This window comes from Typopeltis vanoorti, chromosome 10 (genome assembly GCF_054136105.1).
Source record: "Typopeltis vanoorti isolate ZY-2024b chromosome 10, IOZ_Tvanoo_1.0, whole genome shotgun sequence".
NCBI classification, from domain to species: Eukaryota; Metazoa; Arthropoda; class Arachnida; order Uropygi; family Thelyphonidae; genus Typopeltis; species Typopeltis vanoorti.
In genome coordinates, this window is record NC_143558.1 from 95,414,336 (window position 1) to 95,439,726 (window position 25,391).

The 25,391-nt window shown below is 37.0% G+C and overlaps 1 protein-coding gene across 4 annotated transcripts in view; it reads left to right on the forward strand.

Annotated features, from left to right (window-relative positions):
- LOC150102608 (signal-induced proliferation-associated 1-like protein 2) overlaps positions 1-25,391 on the forward strand; it is a 485,410-nt gene that overhangs the window by 243,300 nt on the left and 216,719 nt on the right. For all 4 annotated transcript variants that reach the window (XM_090398858.1, XM_090398862.1, XM_090398859.1 and 1 more), the window contains one exon: positions 10,056-10,190. In XM_090398858.1, coding sequence (XP_090254984.1) covers positions 10,056-10,190 — 135 coding nt within the window. The remainder of the gene's footprint in view (positions 1-10,055; positions 10,191-25,391) is intronic.

Genomic DNA, 25,391 nt, shown 5'->3' on the forward strand with positions numbered 1-25,391 from the left:
TATAGGATTTTATGTAAGGTATCAAATGCACAGCGTTCCTTGTGAATCTGGAAAACATCTTACAATTCTAAATACCACAGTGTGACTTGCAGGCTTCATTGAAATTTTTAATGCGCCCTGCACTGTCTGAAAGGTTGAAGACCCCTGTTCTAAGGTGAATTTGATTTTATGCTGGAAGGAGTTAATAGATGACAGAAAATCACATAGCTCGGCTACACTGTGTTTCCATATTATGAATATGCCATCTACATATCTCCACCAAATCAATGGTTTAGAATTTGTCGATAACTAGACGTCATTTTTGAACTTTTGCATGAATCAGCCCACACAAGGAGGAGATAGATTGCTTTCCATTGCAAAGCTCGAAAGTTGTTTGTAGATACTAACCCACTCGTACATTGCCATTACGTTGTCGTCGGTTATAAAATAGTTTCTAAAATTCTTCGTGAACATGTTAAATGATTTTCAATAGTCGCTAATAAAACTTTGATGTGTTGCTCTTTGGGCTTGTAGGTTTTGATAAATTCATCCACATTTGCAACATTTCTAATTTTTGTTGCTTTACCTTTTTGTTCCATAACTCTAGTTTTTACAAAAAGCATCAACTTTGTCACTCATCTCTAAGATAAGTGTGTTTTTTCCTTGGAATTGCAGGTTTAATATATTTAGTTTCTTTAATATGTCCACCGGGTAGCTCAATTTCATCACAAATAAGTAGGTTCTAAATTTCTGCTTCTTTGTGATTTTCCTTTTCCAAGAAGATTGCCAATTTTCTCTTAATTCGTAAAAATGTTGTAAACATTTTCCCTGTGATAACCATCTTGTCTCACTCTAAAATAGTAATGCTGAATATTCTGCTCCAGCCATGTCTTTGCAAAGTTCAGAAAACAGTCTTGATTTTAAGAGTCTCATTTTTATATAATTCACCATGGTTATAACTGTTCATCATCACGAATCATGGGCTCACTGCCCGTTGATGTCTGATGCCTGTTTCACTATCTTCTTCCACCTTTCTTTGTCCAGTGCACAGTGTCGCAGTTTTTGTACACCCATTCAACACCAGTCTTTTATATCGTCTATCCATTCTCTGTATGGTCTACCTCTTCTGTTTAAACCATCCAAAATACCAAACATAAATGTCTTTATCTTTCTGTCCTCACTCATTCTACAGATGTGCCCAAATAATTGCAGCTTCCGTTTTATAATCTTCTGCATTAGATTCTGTTTTGGTTGTATCTTCTGATAGAGCTCTTCATTGGTGATTTTCTGTACCCATCCTATTCTTAGAATCTTCCTGTAACAAGTTCTTTCAAATGCCAAAATTCTTTTTCTTGATTCCTTATTTATTACCCACGTTTCAGATCAGTACAGTACACCGCTGAAGATGCATGTTTCCAATACTCTTAGTTTTATTTGCAGACTGATCACTTTACTTTTCCAGATGTTATCCATGGCCCTTCAGATTTGTTCTTCCCTTTGTAATCCTGATCTTTATTTCTTTTTTACAGTCCAAGTCATATGTCAGTTTACTTCCCAAATATGTGAATTGTTCGACATTTTCTATATCAGTTCCATCCACTTGTATCTTTTGTTTGAAGATGGCCTGTAATATTCAGGCCATCTTCAGTGGAAACAACTAATTACAAATATATGGCTTTAAATAAATAGTATTACTTATCCCTTGTGTTTTTTCCATGTTAATTAACCTCTCTACTGGCCGTGGTGATGAAATAGTGAGACCAAATTGCACTTCTTATCCATGTTATTCAATAGGTGTTACAGAATCGTATCCAGATTTTGCTGGATATCTATAGACATCATGGCTGGATGGGGTGTTAAAGAAACCTCTCATGGCACAAGTATCTCTTAAACAACATAAAGATCTGCAGATTATACTCTTCATGAAATACACAAGGAGGAAGTTGTTCAAAAAAAGAACAGTAGTAGGATTGATCTGGAAGAAATGTTCTGTATCTTTAGAGTTATTATTGTACGAGCACCTCCATGGAGTCTTAGTCATTGTAGGATACCAATGTTGTACCGGTCTTTGAACTTATTAACAAACAAATCGCAGTTGACTCTGTCAACCCATTTCAATCATTCACTACTCTCCAAGTGAAACATGTAGCCCTCACACACTTGTTAACAGTCTTGCTCAATTTTCAGATGACTTCTTGTTCTTCCTCCTCTAGCCAACTGTTGAAATATAGGGTGGCCATAATTAAATTTCTCCTATTCAGAGCCTTATGTAGCTCGATCTAACAACCAGAACATCACCAAATTTTGTAGGGAGACTAATCAAAGCATGGGAAGAAAGATTCTCTGTGTGTGTGGGGGGGGGGGGGGGGGGGGGTCAAAACATCGCTCTGAAGCCGAAAATTTGCATAAAACGAAGTTGAACACCTGTTTTGCTGGCATCATAAGAGTTATAAAGTAAAGAGAAAACTTTACAAACACATTCCTATTGATAGTCTTGTTCAACATGCACCTCACTTAACCAAGTATCTCCTGTGGAGTAGCATGATAATTGGATATGCCTTATTCCATGGTATGGAAAGTCATGCGCAAAATTATTACATTTTATCCATACAAGATCAGCTACATATAGCAGTTGTTACATGATGATTATGATAAGTGACTGACATTTGCCCTGATGTTTCTGGTCAGATTGGAAGTCAATGATGCTTGATCTTTGAAAATTCTGCAGGGAGATGAGGTGCATTTTTATGTGAAAGGAAATGTAAACACCCAATATCGTCAAATTTGGACTTCCAAATCACCCCACATTCCAGGAACTCCTATTATATTCACTGAAAATTATCATTTGGTGTGGCTTCACAGCAGATTTTATAATAGGGACTTTTATTTTGAGGACATCACTCTGACAGAAGCTGTAACTTTTTTCCATTACCTCATGGAAGCATCTTGATATTATTATTATTACTTAACACTTCCAGGGTGTCCAAAAACTCATCGAGGGAGGGCATCTACTCTACAACTCTCTATCTCCACCACCCACAATCTACAATGAACCACAACTACACCAATGCCATCTACCACCCACCACTACCAACAGATCCGCCTACTACAATCACAAACATCCCCAAGCCCACAGCGGGATTCGAATCCACAGCCTTTTGGTTGGAGAGTGGATATGCTAACCACTCGGCCAACCAGGCTGGCAATGATATGCTGAATAGTTTTATCATTCCACATCTTCAGCTACAACAATGTCTGGATGAGACCATTTTTATGCAAGATGGAACACCTGCCCACATTGCATGATTGGTACAGCAGCTTCTACATCATTTCACAGAAGAAAGAATGATTAGTCACCTTGCTCCCATGATATTACTCCATGTGATTTTTGGTTGTGGGGGGTTACCTGAAGGTCAACATCTATCATAGTAGTGTCTTGAACTTGGTAGCCTTAAAGTACAATAATATCATGGACTGTGACGAACCTTCATTCAGGCGTGTTACAGTCTGCTATTGAGAATGCTGTTTATGCGATGCGATGCAATTTCTGGTCCACGAGTATGGTGGCCACAGTGAATCCAGTCTTCTTTTGCATGGATGAACTCAATGTGCTAGACATGCAACAGGTTTGTGACAACACTTACGCTCAGTAACTGTAATGCCATAATTACTGTGCTAAATCAAATTGATATTAAATGTTTTATTGTTGTGTTATAATAAGTGCAACACATAAACCCCTGGTGTTTTTTTAACAATAGAGGTCAGGCAAATATTCAATTTGTGCTCCTGCATTTTATCGTAACTGCAAGTGTTTTTTGTACAAAATAAGTAGCAAACGGAAAAGTAACAGAAGGTAATAAGCAGCTGACTATTACAGTACAACTCGTAAGTACCCATAGTCCATTAAATCTACTATATTTTACAACTAAAAAACAGCCACGTGAAAGCGCTGTGCCTACTATCTGAAATAAAGATGGCGGCAACAAAAGCCAACAACGGAAGACTACCTCGAGACCTGTCAGTGTAGCTTTGCCGATCAACAACAAACCTTGTTGTTTCACAGTTTGATAAACAACAAGCTGTGAAACAGAAGTCAAAGAAGGGAAAAAAGGTATATTGTGTGATTTCTGCTGCAACTTGATGCATATTTCTTGCGCGAAAATAAATGAATCAGTGCACAAACTTTTCACCGATCTAAACCAGCCCTACTTCTGTACGATGTGTTTCCCTTCCGTAAAACAGATACTAAACCTGGGCAAAAGAGTCGCATACCTCTAGCAGCAGCTTATATTATGATCGATACCTTCTCCTCCAAAATCGGAAAGTTGGAAACTAAGCTCGAGACTCTCAACAATCAGTGCCTGACCGCAAGTGCACCCGTGCCTGCTAACGAACTTCGTGAACTAATCACATCATCGGTACATGAGTCGCTTGAGGTCAAAAATAGGAAACTCAACGCTGTTATCCTGAACTTTCCAACAGAAAACGGTAAATCCCTAAAAGAAGACATTGCCAAACTTGCAGGAGAATGCAATTTCAATCCCCAAAACATCGTCAAATGGCATCGTATCGGACCCATAAACAAAAGAAAGGACGGAACAAACTATCCACGTCTCATGAAAGTGACCTGCAACTCACCAATAAACAGAACCAAACTTATAACAGTGATAAACAACAAGCTAAAGGTCACTTATCCCCAGTCGCTCATACGTGCTTGACCTGATTTAACCTTTGCCCAGAGAAAGAACAAAGACGCCAACTCCTAAAACAGCTAGAAGAAAAATGCCAAGATTGAGACAACAGTTGGGTAATAGACTACAAACAATCCAAACTAATACAAAAACTAAGTGATGCCAGTAGCCACCAAGAACACCAGCATGCAGGCACTGCATAGGAAACGTGCAGGACCCTTGAGGTCAAATCCATGCCTTACAGAACCTTGCATATCCACTTCACCAACATCCATGGCCTCAACTCTAAGCTCAACAACATCCACTACCACCTGCAGTCCACCAAACCCCACCTACTCTTTTTAACTGAAACTCAAATCTCACCTCCCCCCCCCCAGCACTTTTCATCTCAACCTTCCTGACTAGACACTATTTAACTCCTTTCGACCCAAGGATGGTGTCTGTGCATATATCCGCTCTGACATACCCTGCCAGAGAACAACTAGCTTGGAATCTCCTGACTTCGACCTTATTTGGCTGAAGATATCCCTCCCCCACTCAGTCAAATTCATCTGCTGTCTCTATCGCTCTCTTAACACCACCAATCACTCAGAGCTCTTTCATTTCCTCTCCTTAAAAATTGATTTTCTCCAGTTCCACTCCCCAAACAGGGAAATCATCCTCCTGGGTGATTTCAATGTCCATAACACCAATTGGCTTTCCTCTTCCAGTCATACAGATCCTGCAGGCAGAGATGCTGAAACATTTTCAGTCACTAATGACCTCACACAAATTGTTCAAAAACCGACCAGAATACCAGATAACCCAAACCACTCCCCAAATACCGTAGATCTCTTCCTTACTAATGACCACTCCAAATATGCAGTGAATGTAATAAGTCCCCTGGGTAATTCTGACCACAACTTAGTGCTTATCTCCTTCCCCATGCAACAACGCCTACACAGTTACTCCCACACTATAATAGTGCCAAGTGGGACAGTCTCCGAGACTACTGTGCTTCATTCCCATTGTTAGACTATTGTTTCCAGCCTTCCAGTCCAGACATATGCACCGAATGCATCACCAAAGTGATCCTCGCTGGCATGAAAGCATATATTCCCCACACTACTCAGACCTGCTGTCCCCTAACTGAATCCTGGTTCTCCAAAAAATGTGCCAAGGCAGTACAAATGAAAAATCAGGCATACCACAATTGGCTCAAATCAAGAACCTCATCCTCATTCAATGCCTACACTGAAGCCCAAAACAAATGCAAGAAAACTATCAATACTTCCAAAACAGATTTTGAATGGGCAAAAAGCAGGAAGCTTGCAGCCTGTCCAAACGGAAGCCATGCCTTTTGGTCCCTTGCCAAGGCAATTGACCGTAACTTTTGCCCTACACTATTCCCACCTCTGTCATACCCAGATGGCTCATTTGCAACATCACCCATAGAAAAATCTAACCTCCTGGCATCACACTTTGCCTCCAATGCACACATAACTGATGATGGCAAATGCCCTCCAGTCATTCCAACTGCCCAACATACAATGCACACATAACTGACGATGGCAAATGCCCTCCAGTCATTCCAACTGCCCAACATACAATGCCTCCTATATCCTTTTGCCAAAAAGACATCACAAACCTGCTGTCTAAATTAGACACAAAAAAGTCTCCTGGCCCAGATGGAATTCCTCCATTTATTCTGAATGTTTGTGCACCTGAACTAACTCCTATACTATGTCACCAGTACACACTCCTTACTCCACTGGTATATATATCCCAAAACCTGGAAACTGGCCTATATTCAACCCATTACTAAAAAGGGTAACAAATCACTACCATCTAACTACTACCCTATTTCACTCACCTTAGTCCTATCTAAAGTAATGGAGAAAATCATCAGCTCTCAAATTCTAATCTACCTTGAAGGTACCTGGCTATTAAGTGACCACCAGTACGGATTCCGCCAAAGCCGTTCAACAGGAGATCTACTCTCATACATCACCCATCACTGGACAAACGCTATGGAGAAATTCGTCAAATCCCAAGTAGTTGCACTTGATATCGCCAAAGCCTTTGACCGAGTCTGGCACAAAGGCTTACTAAGCAAACTCCCATCATTTGGACTGCCTCAGGACTTCTACAGATGGATTGCCAGCTTCCTGTCTGGACGCACACTATGTATGATGGTATACGGCTCCCTATCCTCTCACCATCCAACTGATGCCAGGGTCCCTCAAGGCTCAGTTCTCTCACCGACCATCTTCCTTCTATATATCAATGACCTACTTCAGTTGACCTCTAACCCAATACACAGTTTTGCAGATGACAGCACACTACATTCCTCCCTTTCATTTGACAAACCCTACCCTACACAACTCACTTCAACCCACAGAACATCAACCACCACTGCCCTTAATTCCGACCTCCACGCTATCCTCTGATGGGGCTCAGACAACCTTTTCAACTTCAATGCTAGTAAAATCCAGTTCTGTCTTATTTCTCCCAAAAAAGAACCATTTTCCCCCAGCATTGTTTTCGATAACACTCAAATTCACAGACAAGACGAAATTTCTCTTCTCAGAATTACCTTGACATCAAGCCTCTCCTGGCATAAACACATCACAACCATTGCATCCTCATCTTCCAAAAAACTAGGTTTTCTCTTTCACTCAAGACATTACTTCACCTCTAAACAACTGTTGACACTATACAAGTCTGCCCAGCTCTCGAATACTGCTCTCGCATCTGGAGTGGGACTCCAAAAAGCTCCCTCAAAATGCTTGACTCAATACAGAGGAGAGCAATTAGACTAATAAATGACCCATCCCTCACCAACTCCCCCCCCCCCCCCCACTTTCACATAGATGCTTGGTCTCTGCAATCTGTATATTCTTTAAATACTTTCACAGGAAACGTTCATCTGAAACAGCATCAATAATTCCCCCACCCTATACCAAGCCCATTGGAACACTTACAGCTGCCGCCCAACATCCTTTTACAGTACACCTCGAACCCCACAGAACAAGATTCTTCTCCTCATCATTCATCCCTCCTACTGCAGTACTGTGGAACAGTCTTCCCCCTGACGTATTTCCCAAGGAATACAATATACAGGCATTCAAATCAAATGTAAACAAGTTTCTCCTTTCAGAACCCATCACCCATATATGGTACTAATGTACTATAGGTTGACCAGCCAACCTCCTGTATATGGGCCCAACGTAAAAAAAAAAAGGTCATCTTTCATTTTGATTTGGTCTGTTATTCATTTGTCTGTCCATTTTAATACTTTTTTACATTGTATACAGTGCCATATTTCCCCTGTTGTCGATGTTTCAACCTTTTTTTTTTTTTTTTTTGCAGAATCTTTCTTCTCATGTCTTGGATAGTCTCCCTGCATAATTTAGTGACACTCTGGTTGTTAGATTGAGCTACATAAGGCTCTGAATAGGGCAAGTTTAATTATGGCCACCGTATATTTCCTCTGCATCAATCTAATAAAACCAATTTACTAGTAATTTAATGTTTCCATCCTGTTCTCTCTTTTTCTCTCGACATTAATAACATTTTCTATCTTACTCTTGGTATTTGATGTGTTCTCGTCACCTAACAGACACTCACTATTGAAACATTTAACACATACTCTCTCCCTCTCCAGTTTTATTTTTTTTTCACATATTCTTTTTCTCTACGAATGCATTTCACACACATTTCACATACTCTAAAAACACGAAAGTCTACTCTAATACACTATAATACACTAATTTTCTAATGAAAAAAAAAAAACACAATAAAACAGATAAAATAATCACCAATTTTACATTGAGTGCTAAACCACATGACCACTCGCAATAATTCACTGAGTTCAACTTGGTTGAATTTATGATTTGCTTTTAAAAATTTCTAATTGAATCTTGTGCAAAACATCCTAAGTGCAACTTAAATCTGGGTTTTAATGTGAAATTATTTAAATAATTAGTTGCAGTATTCATTTTTCACTAGTGTAAGTGAATATGTGTATAAGTTGGCATACTTCATTTAAAGAAGAAACTTGCCAATTTTAGTTTAAGTAAAAATAAGCAGTATATATAAGTATGTAAACACATGGAAAAGAGAAGAGATAAATAGCAATTTGTGATGTCATCTTACCTTCCAGTTTCAAAGTGTAATATCTGAATAAAACAAAATTTATATAGCTTCTTTAAATGCATTAAATAGAATATCTTCTTAATAGCTTTAAAATGTTCTGTACTGTGGTACACTATTAACGTGTTTGTTCTTCATATTTTCCCCTTTATATTTTTCCCCTCATATCCTGTCACTTTATTTTTCTTTCGATAATGTTTGCATATTTTAATTTGTGGTTTCAGTTGTTTCATCTTTAAAAGAACATACGCTGTTATCCCACATGTATTGGGATAACAGCGTATGATAACAGAGCATAAGACTGCATAGTCTGACAAGAGCAAAATTTAATGTGGTTTGGTTGTCCAGGCATTAATGATGACTTCTATAGGATATACTTTGTAAGATTTTTGTAAACACATCAGTAACCTTGCAGTAGGGAATGCATTTATATAACATGCCATTCCTGTTTGTCTTTGATTTGTGGTTCCAAAATGTTGCTAATGGGAACGAGAATAGGGATTTTATTAGATATTGACCGGCGGTTCATATTATTACCTAAGCCTACTCTGTTATGAGCAAGTCAACATTCCATTGTAAGGAGAGGCATTGTAATGCTGATAATTTAGCCTTTCTTCAAATCTTTCTGTTAATTCAAAAGCACTGATTAAAATGATAAGAAAAACCTGTGTTAAGAGTTGCATATACCATAGGCTTACACCGAACCATGCAAAAATAATGACAGTAAGCTTAGCTTGGGTATAGTGTATTTTTTCTAGGAATGTTCTATGGCTATACCTATATACCCATGTGTGCAGAGTTCATATGGATATGCACTATGACTGATTATTCCATGGTACTTGGTGCTGCTTATAAGATCTGCATCTACTACTTATTTCATTCACATGATGATTATTACACAGTAGGTGGCACCTATATTGCAGAGTTGCTATGTAGCCATGGAGTTTATGAGCACTCATAACTGAGAGGTTGTAACCTTCAGAAGAGGATAACTATATAATACGCCACAGTATGGCTCAATTAACTTCAGGTTCTAGGTTTGTCATTGATAATGGTTTTACTCTTGCTAAGTGCTTCAGTATTAATGGGAGTACCACCTGCATTGCAATCTGACAACATCTGCAGTTTGCATTGCTATTTGCTTGCTTTGTTTGGGATGAAGTGTCTCAATATTGGAGGATAGTGTATGAAACTGAACATATTTTGGTTTTACATCATAAAATGATTATAATGGTGCTGATCTCTTTCTAGTTATAAATGCTGAAAATGCTGCTCATCGATCAGAGAAATTTGCTACGATGGCACAGCGAACTAGGCAAGAATATTTAAAAGATCTGGCTTCTAATTACTGTACAAATACAACTGTTGATGCTGGTCCAAAATTTTGTGAGTATTGCAAAATTAATATTTTTATGTTGATTATATCAGTATAGTGTTACTGATTATAGTTCTTATTAGTATGATAATCTGAGTTATGACTTTTTACAGTATCTGCATCATCAGAAAAATGATGATGATGACACACAATAAGAAAAAAAAATCTGATCTTCAAGACTTATCTTGTTTTCAATCCAAACAATTGCAGACAAGATAGTTTTTAATTTTCCAACCATGTATAGATATTTACAATCAACTTACATTATAGGGAACACTGTTTTTGTGAATTTGTATATTATTATAAAGTGCTGAAAATGTTTATTAAAACTGCATGAAAACAATACTCTTACATTTACCATTGCTTATAATACAAAGTTTGTCACACTTAAACACATTAGAAACTTTAAAGGAATGTTGGAATGCATTTACATGAATTCCTGAAGTATCAGAAATAAAGGAAAGGAGTTTTTGTATTGGTCAACTCAAGTTGGCCCGAAGTTATTGTCATCAGTGAGACCTGGTTGTCAGAGAATGATAGTTACAGGAGAATGTAATGGATATTGTATTTTCAAAGAAGATAGAGGAAATAGGACAGGAGAAGGGGTTTTATTAATGATAGATGAAGAACTTCAACCAACAAAAATAGAAGTTTAGGAAGATTGTAGATCTGATGGAAATGGTTCATTTGAGGCGGTCTGGTGTGAGATAGAGGCCAATAGGACAAAATATATTGTTGGTTGCTACTATAGACCTGGGGGGGGGGGAATTGTGTGATCACAATGAGTGCAGGCCCAGTAATTATCGTGGCAGACCAACTATGGGATATAAATTGGAAAGAGGGAAGGGCACATGGCAAAATGGAATTTGCACAGTTTCTAAGGGATAATTACCTGAAACAGTACATGACAGAGAAGACCAGGGGTTTCATAGTGTTCAATCTGTTAATAGCATCAGGTGATCATGACAAACTTAGGAAGTAACTTGGGCAATGCCATGGCATAAGAAACTACATGGAATGAATGTCATTAGTGCTTGGGAAGCGATCAAGAATTGTTTGAGCAAGGCAGCATCAGAGTGCATACCCAGTGTCAGGAGGATAAACCAAGCAGGGATAAAGTGGATGACTAGCAATATAAATTACTACAACTAACAATATTAGAGCCTGCGTAGCTGAGTGGAAGTGGCATTTGCGCTCCATGCCTCTTAACTGCACGAAATAAGACTCGGATCCATGCCTAGAGGAACATTTTCTAAGCTTTTTTTGTCGGTCTGGTTGGCCGAGTGGTTAGTGTATCTGCTCTCCAGCCAAAAGGCTGCTGGTTTAAATCCTGCCGTGGGCATGGATGTTTGTCATTGTTTGTGAAAATGGTGATTGTCAGCGGTAGATGGCATTGGTATAGATGATGAAGGTAGTTGCGGTTGGTGGAGATTAGTAGAGTAGGTGCCCTCCCTCGATGAGTCTTTGAACTCCCTGGAGGTGTTATGTAATAATAATAATTACAGTAGTAACCCCACCTCCAATCGGGGGAAGTAATGTGAGCAATGCCATGGCATAAGAAACTATGTGGAATGAATGTCATTAGTGCATGGGAAGCAGTCAAGAAATGTTTGAGCGAGGCAGCATCAGTGCATACCCAATGTCAGGAGAATAAACTGAGCAGGGATTAAGTGGATGACTAGCAATATAAAGCAGGATCTGCATAAAAAGAAAGCATTGATGATGGAATATAAAGAACAAGGTGATCAGCATGTCCGTGAGCAATATAAAGCACAAGCGAGAAAGGTAACTACTATGATAAGGAAGGCTAAATCAGATTTTGAGAGAAAATTAGCTAAGTAGGCCAAAATAAATCTAAAAGAGTTTTTTCACTACATAGCAAGAGAAAGAATGATTATGGAAAGATAACTTTACTCAGTGCTGATGGTGGGAAAGTGACAGAAGCAGAAGAAATGGTTGCATACTTTGCAGTTACTGAGGTGACAGAAACTGATGTGATGAACTATTGTGAACACTATTGAAGTAAATGAACTGGAGGTACTCAGTATATTGAAAAATATCGATGTGAATACAGCAGTGGGCCTGGACTGTATGTTTGCTCGTGTGCTACGAGAGTGTGGAAGTGAACTGGCAGCACCTCTGATGTTGTTAAATCTAAGTCTCAGCTATGGCATGGTTCCAAGGGAGTGTAAAGAGAGTAAGTTAGTTCCATTACATAAAAGTGGCTCCAAGACAGAAGTAGCAAATTATAGACCAATTAGTATTTTTGGAGTAGTGGTAAAGTATTGGAAAGTTGGTTAAAAGTAAAATTCAGTGGTTGGATAGGAATAAGATACTCTATGGGGGAGGGAACAGCATGGCTTTGTAAAAGGTAGTCCTGTCTCAGTAATTTATTTGCATTTTATAATAAGGTGACAGCAGAATTGAATAAAGGAAATGGCTCTACCATGATACTGCTGGACTTTGCAAAGGATTTTGACAGAATACTGCATGGGAAAACTATTACATAGGTTGGAGCAAATGGGAATGGATATGTGGTTGGTGACATGGTAGGGGGTGGGGGGGGGTGTGGCTGATAAACAGACATCAGACTATGGTGGAGTGGAATCAAGGCAAATGGGTTAGTGGAGTATCACAGGATTCTGTACTAGGACCAATACTCTTTAATTTTTACATTAATGATATAGCAGAAGATTTGAAGGGGGAATATTCATTTCTTTGCCAATAATGCAAAACTAGGAAGAGCAATAGTTTATAAAGGTACTGTAGATATCTTACAGTATGATTTAAATAAATTCATAGTGTGGGTGTGGGTATAGGACAGTGGTTGTCAATTCAATGATGTAATGATATAATCACGTAATCACAAGAAAGATATTTATTTAACCAAATATTTCGGTCTGGAAATAGCAGACCATCGTCAGTGGTATTACAAGAGCAGTTTAAAAAATACAAGCTAGAATACTAACAATAGATCGTTAAAATTAGAAAAATTTTAACGATCTTGAAAAAAGAATCCAAGAACATCAATCATCCATTCTTCACAACAAACCTGAAAAGTCTGGGTTGGCTCAACACGGGATTGAAACTGACCACAGCATCCTTTGGTCCAGGACTCGCCTCTTACATAGATCCCATTATAGGTTCGAACGTTTGTTCAAGAAAAGCGTGGAGGCCTTGCTCCATCGCCCCAACCTGAATCGTAATGACTGTATATCTATATCAAAAATCTGGCAAAGTCTAATCAAGAAGATTACTCATTAATTAATTATTTATTTATTTATTTATTTATTTTTATTTATTTATATTTTTTAATAGCAAATTCAATCGTGTTTCTACTTCAAAATATTCTGTTTCATACTTAGTGATATAACATCACGCGGCGTGTTCTAATTTTAACGATCTATTGTTAGTATTCTAGCTTGTATTTTTTAAACTGTTCTTGTAATACCATTGACGATGGTCTGCTATTTCCAGACAGAAATATTTGGTTAAATAAATATCTTTCTTGTGATTACGTGATTATATCATTCAGTCTTATGTCGCAAGTATCCTTGAAACAACAAATTCAGTGATGTAAAATGTAAGTTAATGCACTTCAGGATGAAAAGATTACACATTTTGTATCATAAAAATGGTACTAGATTACAGGAAAGTGATGAGGCTAGGGATCTGTGGATAATGGTGGATAGAATTTTGAAATTCAGATAACATATTGCATGAGTTGGCAAAATAGCTGAGAGGATTGCTTGGATGCTGAAGAGAAAATTGACAAGTAAAGATAGGGAAGTTATTATCCCTCTTTATAAGGCTATGATTTGGCACATGTTGACTACTGTGCACAGATTTGATTATTTCCGTTCTTAGGGATGAGGTGGTGGAGAGGATTCAGAGATGAGTGACTATGCTGGTGACAGGTCTGGAATTTTCTCTATGAGGATAGATTGAGGGTATGGGTTTTAGTGTAGCTGGCAGACAGACAGACAGGCGAGAGGGGGGGATGGGCTCTCCCCAACATTGAATAGGTTTAAGGAGATGTATGATAGGTATTGTGCTAATGGATAAGGTGGGTCTCCTGTGATAACTTTTTAGACTCCATGGAGTACCCATGTAAATAATATTAATTAAGACTGAATAAACTACAGATATTTCAATTCATGTATCGTGAACCATCATCAGTGTATTACAGCTGGAAATTAAAAATTAAACAACATTGAAGGTTAGTTATTTATGTAAGGCCATATGTTTCAGCCTGAATATTACAGACCATCATCAGTGGCAACAATAGTTAATTATAAAGTAGAATGCAAACAGTGGATTGATTTGAAAAAGTATGAGCTGCATGATGGTATACATAAAACAATACAATGGTATAACTGATAAAATATTACAACATTGATAATTCATTTACTATTAAAAAAATTATTGATGTGTGATTAAAATAAAACTTTCCCAATTTCACATATGTTAGAGAGAGAGAGAGAGAGGCAGTCTTTCTGATTTAATTTCTGACAGTGAAGTAATACCTCAGCACTTTCTTTAAAGAAGCTTCAAATTTATACTGACATCGATGAAGTAAGCATGTTTCAGACTACAGGATGTTGTGGTGCCAGATTTACTGTTGCAAATGTAAGATTTGTGTTTCTTATATTCTCTTTTTTACAGTGTCCAGTTTGTCCAAAGTAAGAACAATGACAGCCATAATAAACTTGGTAGACACCAGGGAGAACTAGAGGAGACCATCTATTTTTTGAAGATGGGAACCATGATGATAATTTGTTGATATGAAAAAAAGAAGCTACTAAATTGTATTTCTTAAGAATTCTAAAAATGGGTTCTGAGATGTCAGAAATGTAAGGGACTGGAACTCAATGTACTGTTTCCTTGTTATTTAAGTTAGGATTATAGAAATTAAAAAGCTACCGTGTGGTCCTGTCTGAGAATCCATTCATATAGTGTTTGATGTTTAAGAGTTTCTGCTGTAATAGTTTTGGTGTAGAACAAATAGTATTAGCATGTCACAGTAAAGTTTTTATAATTCCAGTCTTCTGTGATGGATGGTGAGCTGATTGCTGTTGAATGTAGCATCCAGCAAAAGTTGGCTTTTGATAAATGGAAATAACCATATAGTTCTTAATAACAATTAAGAACTAAATCATTTAGTTCTTAATAACAATTAAGAACTAAATGATTTGGGTGACATAGGACTTCAGAACTTGCTTTAAGGAGAGATGCTGATATGTATGGGAATATCAGTAGTAATTTGGTATCATTCCAAAGGATCCCCAAGGATGGGAGGGGAAAACCCTGCCACCTCTATATGACACTGACCACCTCATCTTCAGTTGAAAAATGTTGATAAAGGAATCCCATCAGATTCAAACTCAGGTCTTTCCAACCATGGCACTTTTGCATACGGTTAGTTCACATTAATTGACTTAGTATGGGATACTAATGCAATTATTGTGAAGTCATTAGCATCTAAGATAGAAGAAGCCTAGTTAATAAGAAACTTTTAAGCTTTGTTTGCTTACACTTAGATAAAGGATTAAACAAGAATATAATTTCTTGGCATTTTAAATTTAATTTATAACCAAGTGAAAAAAAAAACTTTCTATGACTTGCTTTGATTGAGAGTATTTTAATAAGGTGTCAAAACGCCTTTCACTACACAGAAATCACATATATGTGATATACTGGGTGATTATAAAATAACGTCAAGTGTTCAGAGCCCTCTAGCGAGTAATGTATTGGACGAAACACACCAATATTTGGTAGACATACACAGTGGGAAATTGGAATTCGATTTAATGGAAAAAAGGTACCAAAAGTCGTCAACAGGGGAAATTTTGGCGCTGTTTACTGAGTAAGATGCATTAATTTGCATTATCACGTTTCTTGTGAGTGATCATGCAATAAAAGGAAAGTCTGTGAGATTTCTTATCATTCATAGACAAACTGCTTTTCTATGCCTTTTACCTTACGTGAGCATGCTTTGTTAGTCAAACTCTATTATCAGCAGAACAATAATGCCAGTGCTTGTCTTCGTGATTTTCGGCGTATGAAAAATTTATGAAAAGGACCAATTAGCGTAACAAACTTATGAAAAACTGATTCGGCGATTTGAAACTACTGGAACTTTAGCAGTGCAGGTAGGCAGGGGACGCAAACAAATAAATACCCAACAAGTTGAACAAGTTGCAACTGCTATTGTGGAATAGGAGATGACAAATGTGCAGGGTACCAGCAGTGCACGAGCAATATCCCGGCAAATGGATATCGCATACACAGCAGTGTGGAAAATCCTACATCAGATGTTGAAGTTTTACCCCTATAAAATCAGTCATGTTCAAGAATTGCGCCCTGGTGATGCGACCACATGAATCAACTTATCTTTGAGATTCTTTGAGCACGTATGGAAGTGGATGATGCATGGCCGTGGCAGATTTTATGGAGTGAAGAAGCACACTTTTATTTGAACGGCGATATTAACACATGCAACTGTTACATTTGGGCTGCAACTAATCTGCACGTGTGTCTGCAGATATCTATCCACTTGCCCAAAGTCCCAGTGTGGTGTGGATTTATGGCATCTTTTATCATCGGTCCATACTTTTACGAGGAAAATCGCCAAAATGGACCAGTGACCTGTTCCGTCAATGCTAACAGGCATGCCAATATGCTACAGAACCTTGTGGTTCCACAACTACAGCAAAGAGGATGTTTCGATTCGACCATCTTCATGTAGGATGGTGCACCACTCCACATCAGACTTCAGGTGCAGTGTGTTTTGCGACAACATTTCTCTGACAGAAGAATCATTAGAAGAAACATTTCCCCATGCCATGGCCACCGAGATCGCCTGATCTCAATCCTTTGACTTTTGGCTGTGGGGATTTCTTAAAAGCATTGTGTATCAAGGACATGTACCCGATATTCCAACTTTGAAAGATCGAATAACGTTACATGTGAGACAAACAATTCCGATATGTTGTGAGCCACTGTGGAAAATGTCGTGCACCGTATGCAGTTTCTGGAACATCAGAATGGTGGTCATATTGAACCTCATTTGTAATTAACAATAAACGTCATGAAATTGATGTGTGCGGTCTCTCATTTGCCATTTAGTCATTCATTAGTCACACCTACTAAAATTAATTTGGCAGCGCCAAAATTTCCCCTGTTGGCAACTTTTGGTACTTTTTTTTTTTTTTTTTTCGTTAAATCGAATCCTCATGTTTTACTATGTACGTCTACCGAATATTGGTGTGTTTCGTCCAATACATTACTCGCTAGAGGGCTCTGAACACTTGATGTTATTTTATAATCACCCGGTATATGATTTCTGTATTACTTCAACCTTGGTATCTCTTTTGGGCTTGCACTGATGAGACCTCGATAAAGGTCGAAACTTGTCTGGGTATGGTCCTTCCAATAATGCATAGCATTATATACACCTGAAAGGATGTGTGATTTGTATTATGGGATAATAAGGCAATTAATGTGAAGTTATTAGCTTCTAGATACAAATAGCCTACTTGGGAAGAAACATCAAGTGCAGACTGTTTGCTTACATTGGATAAAGGATTAAACAAGAATATAATTTCTTGGCATTTTTAATTTTTGATTTATTTTATTTCATCATTTTTTACATCAATTCTGATAAATCTTAACCTGTAGGAAACTACTTAAATATTTTACTACAAAAACAGAAAAGGGAAGCAATTCCATAGATTTATAATCAAATCACTTTCGTTAATAATATTTTTAACCCTTTCTTAATTTAAAAAGTTGTAGCCATTAGCACATGGGACATTTCATAGAACGAAACTTTGCTTATTACTTTATACTAGCTATAAAAAAAAAAAAACTTGTTTTGCTAACCTTTCCTCTCTATTCTGTTTAAGGTGACAATACTATCTCAGACTAGCTCTGTTCAGATTCCTGAATGCTAAGAATGCCAACTTCTTTCTTAATATCCTTATTTTTAATATGGTTCTGCCATTGATGCTATTTATTCTTCTAATTTTCCCTAGAACACTCATATCTGTGGTCTCCAGTCTTTGATCAAGTGCTTTATTTCTAACCCAGACATCAGATCCATAAGTTAACTTGGTTTACATACACACACACACTGTCTTATATATACCTGGCTCGATGTTTTGACTAATTTCTCTGTTGTTCTGCATAAATTTATTCATTTGACTCATACCATACCACCTTTGCTCATTCTATTGTCTGTTTCCTTATTTCGTTTCACTAATAATTGTGCTTAAATCGCCAAAAATTTTTTTTCTTCTTCCATAAATTTTTCATTCTGAATGAAGTTGATGTTTTCAGTGTTGTTTTCATAATCTTTTTTATTGTTGATTTTTTTTATGCTGAATATACTACAGCTGTTGTTCAATTTAGTTTTGGAATCCTACACATTTTTAAAATATTTGCTTCATAGTACATCATCTACATAAAGTAAAGAGCTGAGTTCAGTTGAATATCTCCAGTTTTTATCTCAGGTTTAATTACACTTTCTTTCCTAATGTGACTCGTATAGATCATGGGTAACGTGGAGATAATGCAACCTTGTCTCACACCTGATTTAACATCAAACTATCTTCTTGTATACCTCTTTCAGTTGCAACTGCGGACTTACAACTCAAATATAGACTGCTTATTGCTGAGTACAGTGTCCCATTCAATTGTAGTGTTTTGAACATCTTTTCTCTTGGCACCTTGTCAATATGACTTTTACAGATCTATAAAGCTTAAATACAGATCCTAGTTATATCAGTGGCGTAGCTGGGGGGTGCGGAGGGGGCGGTCCGTCCTGGGTAGCACTTTGAACCTTTTCTAACTTTTGCAGTTAATTCTAAAATACAGTCTCGAGAACTCAGTTCCAAATATTGTAATAATACTGCAAATTTTCCTCACAATGGCTGTAAGTGTTGCTAGTTGTGAGAGGAGTTTTTCTAAATAAAATTTGATAAAGAATTACCTACAGACTTCGCAAATGTCATCGATGATTTTGCTAACAGAAAAGCAAGAAAAATAACATTTTAGAATGTTGAAATTAAAGTTTTACTTCAAAAATAAACATAGTGTTTTAATTTATTTCCCTATATGTCGTTTTGACTTTTTGTAGTATTTTTGATGTGTATTGAGAGGGACGGCAAACTCGGGGACCGCCCGGGGTGACAACAGCTCTAGCTACGCCACTGAGTTATATTCCCACGTTTTCTCATCTGTTTGTCTTGACAATCCTTGTTTGGGTTGAAACCAGCTTGTTCTTTTCCAAGTTTATCTTCAGCAATTATTCTCAGCCTCTTCTCAATTATGCTTACATAAATTTTATCTGGAACATTTGGAAGGGAAATTCATCTGTAATTCTCACATTTGCTTTTATTTCCCTTTTAAAAGATGGGTACTGTGCAAGCTCTACTTTAATCATCTGGAATTTGACCTTCTGACCATGCCTTCTGATTTAATTATGCAGTTCAGCCACTGTAAAACTTTTATACCTCCATAATTGAGATCTGATTGAATGTCATCTACTCCAGCTGCCCTTCCACATTTCAGTTTTTTGATGGTTTTTCTTACCTCAAGTATTAATATGCAATTCTGATTGCATCCATTGTTCTGTCACTTCTTGTTTCATTCAGTTATCGTTTAAAGTAATTACAATCCAAACACATTTTTACATTTTTTTTCTCTATTTTCTTGGGGCACACTAATTCACTTGCTAGGTGCTTTCGATATGCTGCCTTCTTTTCCACCGATACCTCTTTAACTTCCTTGGTCTGCCATGGAGTTCTGACTTTTCTACTCCTGCAGACAATTTCGCCATGTGCTTCCCTGGCTGAATCAGTTGATGTTTTCTTCTGAGTTTGCGAGTTCATCTCCCAGGTGTGTAAATTCTATTTTCTTCCTTCCAGTCTGTATCTCCATAGTTGAAGCTCCCCATAATAATCACTTTCCTATACTCATTGTACTAATTTGCCGATGCATGTCTTCCAGATCATCTGTGGAACTCTGGCCTATAGCAACAACCAACTACTGTATATATTTTGTCTTTCTGGCCTTAATCTCACTCTGGATTGCTTCAAATGAACAGCCACCCTCCTGCATATCATATAGAAATGAGTTGTACTGTAAATGGTATATGCAAATGAGCCGTGACATAAAAGCAGTTGTTACCATTTTATGTATAGAGTAAGAATGACACGTTTTGTGATAGCGACATTCTTGGATATGGGCGAAAGACATTTAATGAATGAATTCAACTGGCTAGCCATCATAAGAATAAAGGCCAGCCAAAGTTAGGTGAAGTTAGCCAGACAGTTGAGTAGTTCTGTGGTTCACAGATTGTGGAACCAATTCTGACAGTCATAAACTGCATCTCAGAGATCCATTGAAGGAAGGCCATGGGCTACAACTGCAGTTGGTGACTGATGTCTCTGATTATCTGCTTGTTGTAACAATAGTGATACCCTGAATCAGCTGTGATCTGACCTTGAGTCAGTTACAGGAACATTGGAATCTGTTCCTATATAGAAGGCTTCATGAAGGATGATTTGTATGATAGTCAAGGTAATGAGTAGTCTCTGTCCCTATCCCAGTGCCAAAGGAGAGAGAGCTTTTGAAGTGGGCAAGGCTCCACATCAACTGAACCCAAGACAAATGGTGGTTGGTATTGTTTAGACAAATTCAAATTTGCTTTGCAAAGCAGTACCAGGCATGCTCTGATCTGGAGATTACCAAGGATATGTTATCATTCTTTTAATATCTGTGAAAGGGGCACTTAATGTGGAGGTAGTGTGATGGTTTGGGAAGGCATCTGGTAGGTGGAATGCACTACTTTGTATGTGCTTCCTAGAAGAACTATGTATGTATGCACAACTTAGAGATAAGGTTCTGGACTGCCATGTTTGTTCATATGTGGTTGTGATAGGGTGATTATCTTAAAGAAGAGAGCATCATATGTATGGGCTGGCTAGTCAGGTCTCGGTTGGCCAGTTCATACTACAGACTGGCTGATTTCAATCCAGTTGGCATGTCTGGGATACTCTAGGCAGACATGTTGCTGCTTTCAGTAACAAAAGGGTATATGAAGACAATGGTTAAAAAAAGTCAAATTGACTCGATAAGGAAAGTGATCAGGTTACCCATCACAGCAATACAGCTAGGGTTTATACAAAAACTGACTTTCGAAAAAACTAGTTTTCGAAATCCAGTATTTACAAAAAACCGGGTAAAACGTTTTTTTATAAATTTGCAAAAAAAAAAAAAATTGAGGCACTTAAGAGTTTTGCAGGAACAGTGGTTGTTATTACCACTTTTCCTGCACAGAGTGCTGTATTTTAGGTTTGTTGGTTTTTAAAAACCTTTTTTTTTTTGGATAAATCTGTAAAATTCAAAAACCGGTTTTTAAATAAAAAAAAAAAAACAGTTTTAGATACTAGAATTAATATGTAAAAATTATTTAATTAAAAACGTTAACATTTTGACTTGAAATCGATGTATATGTTACAAGTGAGGAATCGGAAGATGACTATGACGAGAATTTTTAAAATTCTCTTGATCTAGATAACAACTGTGGATTCCCTATGTTGTTTGACAATTACAAACAATCAATTTACCAAATTAGAGAAATTTGCAAATTTTTAGAAAATCTTCCATAAGAGATAGCATCCTTCAGAATTATGTAAAACAAGAAAAAAAGGAAAGGAATTAAGTCTGATTCATGACTGCCAAACAAGATGGAATAGTTTAGAGGCCATGATTGAAAGATTTATAACATGAAAAGAATGTGTTGTTTTAGCTTTGAATGATATTGGTGCTTCTCATAGGTGAAATGAAGCTCAACATCCTAAAATCATGGAGCTTCTTAAAATGTTGGGACCAGTATGTCTAGCAGCTGAGGCCTTAGGGCAGTGAGATGCCAGTTTATTAACAAGTGAAGGCATATTTGAATTTCTGTTAAATGAACTAAAAAATTTAAAGACTGAAATTAGTTCAGAATTATTAAATGCTTTAGAAATAAGATTTAAAGAAAGAAGACAAGTTGGATTGACCCTTTTGCTATATTTGCAAAATCCACAAAACATTTCAACAAAAAAATCTAGTGTATTATTACCACTAGCTTCAAAACTCGATATTATTAAGTTATCTGGAAAAATATTGTCTAGAATATATCCAAATTCTTGTATGGAAACAAATTCTGATGATGAATATATTGGAGATGGAGAAACTATTAATCAGGGCGATGCTCTAAAAGAAGCCATGGAAAAATCAGTTCATAGGTTTCTTGAGGAACCCAAAGAAATAATATCAAATCCGAAGACACTGAAGGCCAAATTTTCAGTATTTGAGGCTACCAATAAAAGAACAAAGAATTTAGATTTATTATTTGATGCCCTGAAAATGATAAAACCGAGTTCAATAGCCTGTGAGAGAGTTAAAATGTCGGATTTTAGTTATTTTATTTTATTTTTATTTAGTTTTGTATGGAGTATATTTTGTTTTGTTATATTTTTTTAGTTCCTTAAATATTAAATAAACTGAAAAATTTTAAAATAAGTAAATATTATTTTACTTTTTTAATCACATATATATGTATGAAGATTGATTTACCCGGTTGTTATACGTTTTTATAAAAAGATTGAATGACTAGAACCAAGAGAAATGAAAAACAAAGTTTATTAGTACTACACAACTAGTCAGGTGCACATTAAAAATTAATGTGCACCTGACGAAGGCTGATACAAGCTGAAACTAGTTGTGTAGTACTAATAAACTTTGTTTTCATTTCTCTCGGTTCTAGTCATTCAATCTTTATATATATATTTATATATATATTTTTTTTTTCTCGTGGAAAGGCTTAGATGTTGGTTATGCATTTTTTACTAAGTAATTTTAGGAAATTACAACATCAACTAGGATATACATTAAAATAAATTTTAATATACTTCAATATTTCGGCACCATCACGTTGCCATTTTCAAGAAACTTAAGAACAAGACACGTGCATGCAGGCACAACCAACAGTAAATGAGGAAGAAGCAGGAAGCTATTATTTCTCCTAAAGTTCTGATGGTGCCCCCTAGTGGGCAATGTTGGTATTCTTGGACGATTGGGCTGGAGTTCTTCTGATGTAGGTTTCCCAAATTTGAGGTAGTCTCATGCAGCCAAATTTGTTGAGGTTTGGATTGTTTCTTAGGGCTGAAGCTGATTCCATGAAAAGCCTTTCATATTTGTATTTACTACGGTGTACTATCGTGGCTTTCTTCCACCGTATTCTATGGCAGGTATCCAACGCATGGTCAGCAAGACCAGAGTGGCTGTATTGGTGAAACCGGATGTACTCCTTGTGTTCTGAAATTCTGATATTGGCTGTCCTGCCTGTTTGGCCAAAGTAGGACAGCTTACTAGGACCTGGTGTATACCAGGTCCCTTACAGCTGCAAGGGACCTGGTATACACCAGGTAGGTCTAGGAGGGGAGGTTGGTCTTTAGTAGAGCGGATAAGGGATGCCAATTTTTTATATTGTCTGTAACAAGAAGTTAAGTCATGTTTTTTTAGGATTTTTGTAATTTTTTTCCGAGGTGCCTTGGATATAGGGTATGGTGATGGATTTAGAGTAATCCTTGTGGGTTACTGGTTTCAATATTTTTTCGATTTTTTTGGGGGGGGGGGAGAGTAGCCATTGGCTGAGAAAGTGTTGAGAATGTGGTTTAGTTCTGTGGTTAGGGCATTGTCATTTGAACAGATAAGTTTAGCCCTGTTGTGTAGTGTCTTAATGACTCCATATTGTTGCGAGGAGGGGTGGTGGAATTGTTGGTGAATGTATCTGCCTGTATGGGTGGGTTTTCTATACATTGAGAAAACCAAGGTTCCATCAGGCTGGTGGGTGACTAGTGTGTCTAAGAAAGGAAGGCAGTTATTTTTTTTCTTTTCCAGGGCGAATTCGATTCTGGGGTGTTGGTTGTTTCACCAATACAGCCACTCTGGTCTTGCTGACCATGTGTTGGATACCTGCCATAGAATACGGTGGAAGAAAGCCACGATAGTACACCATAATAAATACAAATATGAAAGGCTTTTCATGGAATCAGCTTCAGCCCTAAGAAACAATCCAAACCTCAACAAATTTGGCTGCATGAGACTGCCTCAAATTTGGGAAACCTCCATCAGAAGACCTTCAGCCCAATTGCCCAAGAATACCAACATTGCCCGCTAGGGGGCACCATCAGGACTTTAGGAGAAATAATAGCTTCCTGCTTCTTCCTCATTTACTGTTTGTTGTGCCTGCGTGCACGTGTCTTGATCTTAAGTTTCTTGAAAATGGCAACGTGACGTTTCCGAAATATTGAAGTATATTAAAATTTATTTTAATGTATATCCTAGTTGATGTTGTAATTTCCTTAAATTACTTAGTAAAAAAAAAAAAATATATATATATATATATATATATATATATATATATATACACACACATTTTTTTTTAATAAAAATTCGAAAACTAGTTTTTTCAAAAGTCGGTTTTTGTATAAAGCCTAGCTGTATTGCTGTGAAGGATAACCTGACCACCTTCCCTATTGAGTCAATTTGACTTTTTTAAACCATTGTTTTCATATACCCTTTTGTTACTGAAATAAATAATTTATTTATAATTTTTGTAGGTGTTTCTTTCACATCTCGTATCATACTGCTTTTCATTGAATTGCGTAAAAATTCATCATACAGTTTTAAGTTATCACAATTTTTTTTCCTTTCTTCCTTAATTTATGGAAACTAGTGTAGTGTCAAGCCAGCAGTGTGAATGATAATTTGCTGACCATTTCAGTAAATTTGTCATAAAATTATGAAAGGTGAAACTATTTTGAGGCTTCCCTCATGGCTCATTTAGGAGAAGTATTTCATCTTATTTAATTGCCAGGTGGACAAGATTAGATAAGGTCTTTGTGTGTTTATTTATCACACATGTATTGGGATTTTATAGACAAGTTCTGAGCAACATAATTTGCTTTCGTCTGCATAATCTTGATATTTCAGTATGGTGAATCCTATCAATATTATTGCTAGAGTTCTTTTGTTTATATATCTTTTTTTATTTAGTCGTAAATAGTCAAAGCATTGGAATGTTGCATTCACATCATCATCAAATTCCTGCCATGTACCCTCAATGGGTGTACAGGATATGATAGTATTCATGAAAA